Source organism: Octopus bimaculoides, chromosome 26 (genome assembly GCF_001194135.2).
Source record: "Octopus bimaculoides isolate UCB-OBI-ISO-001 chromosome 26, ASM119413v2, whole genome shotgun sequence".
Classification (NCBI taxonomy): Eukaryota; Metazoa; Mollusca; class Cephalopoda; order Octopoda; family Octopodidae; genus Octopus; species Octopus bimaculoides.
The window spans coordinates 26,625,553-26,636,866 of NC_069006.1; the positions used below are offsets into that span (position 1 = coordinate 26,625,553).

The 11,314-nt window shown below is 35.9% G+C and overlaps 1 protein-coding gene across 1 annotated transcript in view; it reads left to right on the plus strand.

The window, feature by feature from the left end:
* Positions 1-6,963, plus strand: part of LOC106883051 (serine/threonine-protein kinase NLK) — a 17,636-nt gene extending 10,673 nt beyond the window's left edge. Inside the window, exons 6-8 of the mRNA XM_014933923.2 lie at positions 1,396-1,584; positions 2,655-2,853; positions 4,476-6,963. Of these exons, the coding sequence (XP_014789409.2) occupies positions 1,396-1,584; positions 2,655-2,853; positions 4,476-4,576 (489 nt within the window). The 3' untranslated portion in view covers positions 4,577-6,963. The remainder of the gene's footprint in view (positions 1-1,395; positions 1,585-2,654; positions 2,854-4,475) is intronic.
* The last annotated feature ends 4,351 nt before the right edge of the window (positions 6,964-11,314 follow it).

Below are 11,314 nucleotides of genomic sequence, written 5' to 3' on the forward strand. Positions count from 1 at the left end.
TATATATATATATATATATATATATATATATATATATATATATCTACATGTGTTTGTTTGTGTGTGTGTATATATGATGTGTGTATAGGATGCAAGAGGTATTTGGTTCTTCGAGAAAACAACTCTAATCTAGCAAAGCACAAATGTCTTTCAATAAAAATTGATGCACATGTTCTTCCCAGTCTTTCTGATAATAATATTCAATGAATTTATCATCAGCTACAATGACTACTTCTCTGCAGACCGGAATTATTAACATTCCTGCACTAAGTGGTCCTTATTTGTTTTTGGACATCATCTGGACAATGTTGGCTTTTATTGTGAGGATGTTGATCAGTCTCCATTGCAGCAATGTTCCAAATGCTGTGGTCCATGGGATGTGAATCTGGAAAGATTGGAGGCCACAAGTTTGGTGTCACATGATTTTAAAGATTGTCTGACGTTCATTCCTGGATTATGTAGGCTTTCAGAAAAGGTATTGAGGTTTGTTGAATTGCTTATGGCTTTCCATTATATACTTCATCCATTCAGGGCTTAACAACCATCTCCAAGCACTTCAATATATCAATTCTATAATTAATTCTAAGACCCTGTGAAAAGAACATACAGTGGAATGACATGACCTTCATTACTCACCATTCCTAAAACCATCACAGTTGCTGGAAACTTAGTGTGCAGCATTCTGCAGACATCACAAGGATCTGCATCAACAAAGACCCAAAACATGCTATGTTTGGGACTACTTGACAAATCAAATCGTTTTCCCATGTCTTTTGCAGGCATGAATTGGCCTCTTCTCCATATATGTGATTTTTAATAAAAGTTTTTATGCACCACAGTTGTAATAATTTACGCTGACACCTGAAGTTCTTTGGTGGTGGCCTTCATTAATTTTCTAGGATCATTATCAATAATGTTTTGAACCTGTTTGTTGAATTGCAGTGTCTTCATAGTCTCTGAACACTTAGAATGTTTTTCTGTCCTTGTTACAGTTGAAACATTCCCGTCAGAAGCTTCCAATTCCATCTGAATTCTGTGCACTAAAGATCTGGCAACAATTAAAAAGTTGGGCAATTTCTAAATTGCTGTGTTCCACACACATGGCTACAAGGATTGCATGTTTTTCATTTCTTGTGCCTAAATCACAAAAATAATTATAAAAATTCCCACCATTGACAAAATTCTTTGTGGTATTCAGTTTACAAGTGTTTATGAGTTGAAATTCTGCTGGGCTTTACTTTCTGGGAAGGGGTGGGGTTGTGCTCAATTAAATAACACAGTGATGTGCTGGAATCGATATAAACAACTAACCCTTCTCCTCCACATTTCTAGCCTTGTGTAAAATTATGAATATAAACATTTCTCATTTTATCTCTCTTTATTTCTTCCTTACAGCTTGATCTCATAACAGATTTACTTGGTACTCCGAGTTTGGAAGACATGCGAACAGCATGTGAAGGAGCCAAAGCACACATGCTTCGTCAGCCACATAAACCAAATTCTTTCACTGCCCTCTACTCCTTGTCTAGTCAAGCGACTCATGAAGCTATACACCTTGTCTCCCGCATGCTTGTTTTTAATCCAGTAAGTTTTAAATTCTGAAATTTCTTTTCACTGCCTGATAATCCCTTACTGAGTCAGAAGTTAATTAATTTTTGTTCCAGCCCAGCATTGATCAAATAAGATTTATGGTCAAAGGCGCCATATCTGTATCCACTCCTGTTTTTTTTTTGGTGGGGGGGGGGGTTTAGCACAGTGTGTCCAAGATGAAATTGTCCACTGTTTCCATGCCCTTCTTTTCAAGACAGTAGTGTATGATTTAAGAGGGATTTAGCCTGTCTTTCTCACAGATTGAGTAATCAGGAACAGGTTCCTTGGTTGGCTCTTTGCTGTTGTTTAGTCCTAGGTTAGCATAGTCAACGAGTCATATGATCAAACAAATTTTTGCTATGATTTTTCTCTCTCTAATTTGTTAATTTGATTCTAATTGTTGAGCCCTTCTTCTAATTTTAGAATTGTAACCTGTTCTGTTACATACATCTCCACTGTATTTCAATCAGTTTGCTCTCCAATTGTCTTTAATTTTATTAACTTGAAGTGTGACTTGATCCTTTTTCACGTTAAAATAGGGACCAGTCATATCTTCATCTTCTTGCTTGTTTCAGTCATTTGACGGTGGCCATGCTGGAGCACCGCCTTCAAAATCTTTCAGTTGAATGAAACGACATCAGTACATTTTTTTTTAAAGCCTGGTACTTATTCCATCATTCCGTTTTGCTGAACTGCTATATGTTACTGGAACGTAAACAGACCAACACTGGTTGTCAATCGGTGGTAGAGGACAAACACACACACACACACAGAGGCTTCTTTCAGTTTCCGTTTACCAAATCCACTGACAAGGCTTTGATTGGACTGAGGCTATAATGGAAGATGTTTGGCTAAGGTGCCATGCAGTGGGACTGAACTTGGAACCATGGGGTTGGGAAGCAAGCTTCTTACTACACAGCCACGCCTCTTAAGTTTATTAAATTGATTATATCCCTGCCTCTAACTTTATTTTCTTGCACTTCCATTAGAAATTTCCCTGATTGTTATAATCATCCAGATTAATTATTGTCATATTAAAGACTTGTACATTTCTTCCCTTTCAGGACAAACGAATATCAGCAAGCGATGCTTTATCTCATCCCTACATAGACGAGGGTCGTCTGCGATACCATTCCTGTATGTGTAAGTGTTGCCACAATGGCCCCTCCACCCGCCAATACACCACAGAATTTGAACCCTCCTGTCACCAGCCTTTTAACTACGACTTTGAAGACGACTTGATATCTGTGCAAAAGGTCAAAGGTGGGTAAATTCACAGGAATTGAGATTATTGTCTCTAAAATGTAACAACTTTACACAGAGAACCCCTACTTTCCTGAAGCTATGGAAATAGTTATGTATAGAAACAGATTGACTGCTTGTATATATATATATATATATATATATATAATAACGAAGGTGGCTAGATGCAATATAAAATCAAAAAGGAAAGATTCAAATGTCATTAAAAGTGACTGAGGGTGCAGGGTAGCACCTACATTGCTAGAAACAAGAGTCAAAGACTTATAGCCATGAAGAGCACATTGTCTATGTGCTGACAAGGGAGATAACTGCCCCACAGCAAGTGAGGTCACAATACTAGCAAGCTAGTTTTGCTCGGAATTAAAGGACATCAGTAGTGATTACTCAATCACTTATGGTTAAGCTAAATCCTACCTATCAATATTTACCATATGAATCAATGAATGATTCAGCAAATTGGTAATGTCAAAATTATTTTTTTAAAGCTGAAAAACATTTTCACTAATTATTATTCAGTTTCATGTAACCATTCATCAGACAACTGTGATAATACAGAATAATTAAATTATGTGAGCATATGTAATATAGTATTTAGTGAATACAGTTCAATAATGAATAAGCATTTCAATCTGATTGAGTAAATAGTTTCCTGAAGAATAACAGTGTATAATTGGCTGCCAGTGGGAGTTGATCGTAGAATGGAAATGAATATAAATAAAAGTGGAATAAAAAATTTTTTTAGATAAATGTATAAAAATGAGTAAACAAAACTACAGAATAAAATAGACTATGTCCATATATGGGAATTGCAAATAGAATGGATAAAATAAAGTAGTAAAAGAGGGGTTTAAAATTGAGACTAGAATTAAAGTTAAAGATTAAAGCTGTATTTGAGAATAAAATATGTAGACAAGTAAAAAAATGCACTAAAGAAAAAGACTGTTGACACAATGAAATATAGGTTTGGTGAGATTGTTGAAATGCTTAAATGGAGACATATTGATGTATGCAGTGTGCAAGAAGAACAATGAAGTGGAGCCTCAACTAAACCACTCATGGTCAGAGGACATAAATACAAAATAAAGGAGAGTAGTTATGCTATGGGGTGTAAAGGGACCCTTTTAATGTGTTAGATGTCTTATGAACAACATAACCAACCCACAAGCATGTCAACCCAGTGAGTTACAAATGACCTCTGTAATATAAAATTTGACTGTTAAAGTTAGAAACTTGATGAATTTGGTACATTGGCCAGACAGGTACTGTCTTGTAGGCTCACCACCCTTTTAAAACAAGGAACAATTACAATACATTAAATCACACACTTTAAAACAAAACTAAACAGAAAAAATATCAACAGATAATATATCAGAACACAAAGCTAAAATGGGTTACAAAAGTAGAAGATTTTTCTTGAGTTTCATAAGGCCCATTCCCAAAGGAGGCAGCTTGAGGTCAAGATTTACTCACCACCTTTCCTAAGCTGTTGATGGTCGTGTTGTCAACTTATTCAAAGGTGTATAAGTATGTACTTAAGCAGATGTTCATACACATAAACATATAGGCATACAGGTACATCTATGGACAATATATCAATTTTATTTTCTATTTTCTATTTCCAGAAAAATTGCATAAATTCATAGTGGAACAGCAGCAGCGGAACAAGAGGATCCCATTGTGTCTGAATCCCAATTCAGTTGCTTTTAAAACATTTGCTAGGTAAGCGTCCGGCCAGCCCAGTGGCCTGAGCATTTGTACAAAATAGTGTGAATCCTTAAAACTATCAATGCATTTCAGAAAAGAAGAAAATGAAGAAAAAACAAACACAAAGACATAACATAATTCATAATTAAGTGGAAACCAAGTACAAGAAAAAAAAAAGTATATATACACATATTCACACGTTTGTGAGTGTGTGGTGTGCACATACAAACATATATACACATAAATGTTTGTGTGTGTGTTTGTGTATAATATATATTTGCTCCAGTATGACCATGGCCAACAGGCTATAGTAAATGAGCATACGTACATCTATGTGTACATATGTATTTTTCTTTGTGTGAGTGTATATTTACATATACTTGTATATATAAGCATATGTGTGTATATATAAGCATATGTGTGTATATATATATATATATATATATATATATATAATGTGTGTGTATATATATGTGTGTGTGTGTTCATGCTTTATCATCATTTCAATATCCACTTTACCATGTGTTCATATGGGTCAGGAGTTTATTGAGGAAGATTTTCTATAGCTGTATACCCTTCCTGTTGCCATACAGTTGTGTGTGTGTGTATATATATATATATATATATATATATATATGTATATACATCCATACACACACACATTCGTGAATATATATATGCATATGTATACATATACACTCACACACAGGCATACAAATTTTATATAGGTGTAATTTATATATGTAATATATATTAAATATACTGCATCTTTGTGTGAGTGTGTATTTATATATATATATATATATATATATATATATGCAATTTGTGTGAATATGTATGTATATGTTTATTTATAGAAGTGTATATGTTTTTATCTGTATGTTTATATTCGTGTGTGTATATGTTTGGAGGGAGAGAGTGAGTTGAGAGGGTGTGTGAACAAGGCTTTTTGCCAGTGGATAGGAAAAGAAAGGAGTAAAAAATAGTGTAGTAAGAAGATGGAAATACTACAAAATAACTCTGTTCCTTGTGAACTGTTGGCCCCTGTTTTTATTTTCACCACCACTACCACCATTTGTAATCTTTCATAACTACTCTGATCACCTTTGCTATTATCACAACCATCACCACGGTCCGATGAGCAGGATGGACGTACTTGACCTACTAAAAATAACACAAACAAGAAGAAACAATGCATTGGAGAATGTGGATATAACCAAAGAAAGATAAGTATTGGTACCATTGCGAATAGGGTTTCATAGATTAGGGGCTGGATAATTATGTTGCAATTCGCAGGAACTCAGACACTATGTCACCACTGCGATCCACCCACCCCACTCAATTCATCACAAATGTTGTTGTTGCTGTCATTATCGTTTATCACTATTTTATTTAATCAACAATTGTCAGGATGGATGGAGAGAGATGGATTGTTACAGTCTTGCCAAAGAAATGAGATGTTGTAATGAAGACAGGGGCTGGGTGGGTGAAAAGCCCAACAAAAGTTGAAAAAGAAAGAAGGCAGAAAACATATTGAAACAAAAACAGTTAAAGTTGACAAGAACACAAAATTTGGAAAATTCTTCTAAAAAAGGGACAGATGGATTGTATTTTAGAGTGGGGCCAATGATGTTGAAACAAGGCATTATTTTGGTTTTTAGAGAAAGAAAAAGAAACTTATGGTGAAAAATTAATTAATATATAATCAAGGTCCACTTTGCCTTTCGTCTTAACAGGGTCAATAAAATAAGAACCAGTTGAACACTTGGGGTTGATGTACTCAACTGACTCCTTCACACGAACTTGCTGGCCTTGTGCCAAAATTCGAAAGCATTATTAAGATGGTGAGCTGGCAGAATTGTTAGCATGCTGGCCAGGATACTTAGCAGCATTCTGAGTTCAAATCCCACTGATGTCAACTTTACCTTTTATCCTTCCAGGGTCGATAAAATAAGTACCAGTCAAGTACTGGGGCTCGATGTAAACTGACTTTCCCCACTTCCCCAAGCTTGCAGACCTTGTGCCAAAATTTGATACCAATATATCTTATGTCTTAGACCTCATTAGGACAAAGCTTATCCTGGCTTCTGAGGTGTCAGACAACAGAGTTGAAGGCCTCAACCGCTGGATAGGATGCAAGTCCATAAAAAGTTAAGTCTCCAGCTGCTAGTAAGATCAGCCACTTGTAGAGTAAACTGGAACAATATTAAATAACATTGCACAATGGAGACAATGTAGCACATGATGTGGGAAGTGAACACAATGGCCTTATGGTCATGTGCCCTCTAACAAAAAGGCTTTATGCCTTCTCTCTCTATATATATATGTGTGTGTGTGTGTGTATATATGTATATATATTGATGTTCATCTTTATGTTTAATTATAATAAAAACAATTTTACATTAATCTGATGGGTTACTCCATACTTTTGTAGAGTCTTAAACAAGAATATTCTTGACTGGCTTTCAAGTTTTGGTCACCTAAACCAGTCTGATGATGGCATAGCTGGCTGAAACTTCAAAGTCACTGTCAACATTCTTGCTTAAGAATAACAAGTATATGTGTGTGTGTGTGTACATAATGTGCTGTTGACCAGTTTTCCTTGGACCAAATGCCAACATAGTAGATATTGGTCTGCTCAAGGTTGACCCAATGTAGAAGACAGAGCCAGTCCTCTGTTCTCTGGCTTCAAAGATGTTGACTCTAGGTCAAAAACCTTTTGGATACAGCACATCACTTACAGCTTCAAGCACTTCCTTCCCCCCCCCCCTATTGCTCTTCCCCTCTCTCTGTGCATTTGCGATTGTGCATCTTCGTGTACAGCTGGGTTACTCTATATATCATTCTGTGCACAGATGTCGGTTTGTGGTGGAGGTTAGCGTTTTGTTCCTAAGTATATGTGTATTATATTGTGTTATATATGTTTGTGTGTGTGTGTGTTAACTGGTACTTCATTGGTTGTAACAACTAGTGTTCCAGTTGATTTGATCAACAGAAGATCCTTCTCATAACGTGCAAGTGGCTGAGCTCTTCACAGACACGCATATCCTCAATGACAGGAGATTCAGCATGATGAAGCTGACCCCTTTGAAATACAGGTACAACCCATTTTTGCCAGTTGAGTGGACTGGAGCAATAAAGTGAAATACAGTGTTTTGCTCAAGGACACAACACATCACCAAGTATTGAACTCATGACTGTATGGTCAGGAACTGAACACCTTAACCACTTAGCCATGCCCCTTCACTCTACTATATATATATATATATATATATATACACACACACACACACACACACACACATACACACAGGCACACACACACATATATATATATATACACACACACATGCATACACACAATTTAATGTCCACTTTTCCAACATTGAGAAAAATCTTTGTTACAACCAAATCCTCTTCCTATCACCCCTGTAGTAATAATTGTAGTAAAAATTGTTTGTCAACATAACATGGCAGTCATGGTTTAGGACTAATGTTGCTGTAATTTAACCCTGGGAGACATCGTGTCCAGCTGGCTATACGACACAATCTGTGTCTTTATATTTTCAAACAAGGGAATCTAGCATCCCCACTCAGCCCAAAACAATATCTGTGTATCGCAATTTCTGGGTTATTTCTCTTCATCGCGATACACAGATATTGTTTTGGGCTGAGTGGGGATGCTAGATTCCCTTGTTCGAAAATATAAGGATACAGATTGTGTCGTATAGCCAGCTGGAGATGATGTCTCCTGGGGTTAAATTACAGCAACATTCGTCCTAAACCAGAACTGCCATGTTATGTTAACAAACAATCTTTAAGTACTGTTGCTGAATATCTCACGTTGTGAGATTTGAAAATGGTAATTTTCTAAGGTAATATTTCCCCTCAATTTTTCCATCATGAACAGCTCATTGGCCAAACATGTTTTTATGGCAGATTGTAAACTATAATACAGTTTGTATGGATGTTAACCTTGTTTCTGTACAGCATGGAAACCCCAAGACAAGAGCATGGTACAGACACACTCACAATCTCATGCACATGCAAGCATACACACATACAAATATATACATACACACATACGTACACACTCTCGCACATACTTATACATGCACACACACACTCACACATACATATATGTACATACACATACACACCTAGTAGAAGCTTCTGACAGTTTCTGTCTACCAAATTGGACTCAACTCATTGATTAGCGTGAGGCCCTAGTCGAAAGAAGCTGCTCACAGTGTCATGCATTGAGGTCAATCCCTAACTAACCCTTGTGGTTCTGAAGCAAACCTCCAAACCAGATAGTGCCTATAATTTGAAATGTCTGCTTCCTGGTTTTACACTTCCTCCTACATACTTACTGGCAGCTGATACATAAATGCCAAACAGATGCATTCATTCCACATATGTGAACACCCTGCCATACTGCTTCTTGTACCATTAGAACTACTGTTGCTGCTACCACTACTACAACAATTAGTAGTTCTAGTAGTGATAAGGACTCTGTAGAGATACAAGATGCTTGCTATGTAAACTCCTTGCCCAACTTGCTAGAAATAGAAACCAAATCACTCCTGCCATTTTAACTCTTTAGCATTTAACCCAGCCATATCTAACTCAAATATTCTACTTGTTTTATATCCAAGCTAGCCATATCCAGCCTCTCACACCTACCCTGCAATGTCATTCAAAAAATAACCAATCACGTCATTGAAGTCTCAAAGCCGTGAGATAATCCATGACTAATTGAAAATAAAGTGAATAAATAAGGATTACATTTGACAGATTAATCAGAACACTAAAGGGTTAAATAAAAACACATTGGACAATGTGATCATGAGTTCCCTGCTCCTAAGACAAATTTGGGATGGTCATGGCTGGAATGCCTTTGATCATAGGTCTATTCAATCTGGCTTGACTAATAACCTTTAATTTCTTTTCATATCCATGAAAATTGGGCCCTTTTAATGTCGTGCCAACGTGTTTCAATTGACTGCGGAAATTAATCTAGAATTTGGAGAGATTTAACAAAATTATTGAATTAAACATTTGAGATACATTGTTGTTATTAACATTGGAATTCTTCGAATAATTAATTTGGGGGAGGGGGGATAGAGATATTTTTTTTAGATATTTATGCCAGGAATTTCAGGTCTTGAACCTAGCTTAGAAAGTCAGTATTTAGTCAGTTAAATTACATTTTGGTTCATTTATTTTCCAGTCATCATCAGGTATTTTGTTGTCTAATGTGTATCTAGGGATAGCTTCAAGTCTAAACTAATAATAAAACCCCATGTCTTAGTTTCTCTGGTAGAATGCAGTAATTCTGTACATATTGACCCCTTAAAATTTCACCCTTCAGCATTCAGACTACTCTGTCAAATGTAATGCTTATTTATTCATATTATTTCCAATTAAACATGGATTATCTCATAACTTTAAGATTTTGATGATGTGATTGTAAAGTTTTATAATAACTGTAGGGTAGGTGTGAAAGGCTGGATCTGGTTGGCTTGAATATAAAACAGATGGAATATTTGGGCTGGATATGACTGGTTTGAATGCTAAAGGGTTAAACTGGCTATATCTGGCCCAGATATTCCACCTGTTTTATGTTCAAACCAGCCGGATCTGGCCTCTCACATGTACCCTACACTGTCATTCTAAAAGTAAGAATCACACCATTGAAATTCCAAAGCTACAAGTATCATGAATTCTAAAGAATACGAATAAATGAGCATTGCATTTGGCTAAAATTGGCTGAATGCTAAAGGGTGAAGGAATGATAACAAAGTTGAGATCAAACTGATTGGAAATAGGTGTAATGTAACAAGTAATATATAAATATATCTGTCACTTTGGCATAGCAATACTAATAACCTGATAATGGAACTCAACAGGTATCTGCTTCAGAACAAAGCATCAGTTTAGCTTCTTATGATGGTATGGCCTTTTAGTGTATAAATGTAAACACTTTCCCAAATAAAATTGCATTTTAGAAGCCCTGGTGAAGCTACGAAGGTGATACACAAGCACTCAACTATCAGTGCATTGCATCTTAAAACAGGAACAGCTGTAAAGTAATGAAGTTCACAACATAATTTCTTATTTCCTTGTCACTTTAATTTCTTATATCTATATGTGTATGTATGTATGTATGTATGTATGTGTGCATATATATAAAACATTTTCTGTAATCTGTAGGTTACGAACTTTTGCTGTTGGATGACAAAAGTTTTAATTTCTTCCCTTCAAATGCATCTTGGCTCCCTATTTATATTTTTACTAATGTATCCTTCTTTAGTTTAACCCTCTTAATATTTAGTCATCTCTTCATTAAGTCTTGCTAATTATATGTGGTGGTGCTTCTAGGTTGTCAAAGCTTTGCTGTTTCACTTTTAAGGTTAATTTTATTATTTGGTAGAATCATGCAATGTTTGTTCTGCTCCTCACATTTTGGTTTCAAAGTCAGTGCTGCTTTTTATTCCACCAAAGTTGATAAAATACAGTTTCAGTCAAGTCTGGTGGATCTCCTCTGTCGACTCCAGTTGATATGAAAAAAATGAAAAAAACAATTGTTTGTTTCCATTTCTAGTTTGTCCAGATGGAAAACGGTTGCAACTCACAGAGAATGAAAGAACTCAGCCTCGATAATAATTTATTAATTTGTTGTGAATATATTTGAGGCCCTGCTCAACAGATCACAACAAATTATGAACACTGCTACAGTGCTCCCCCCCCCCCC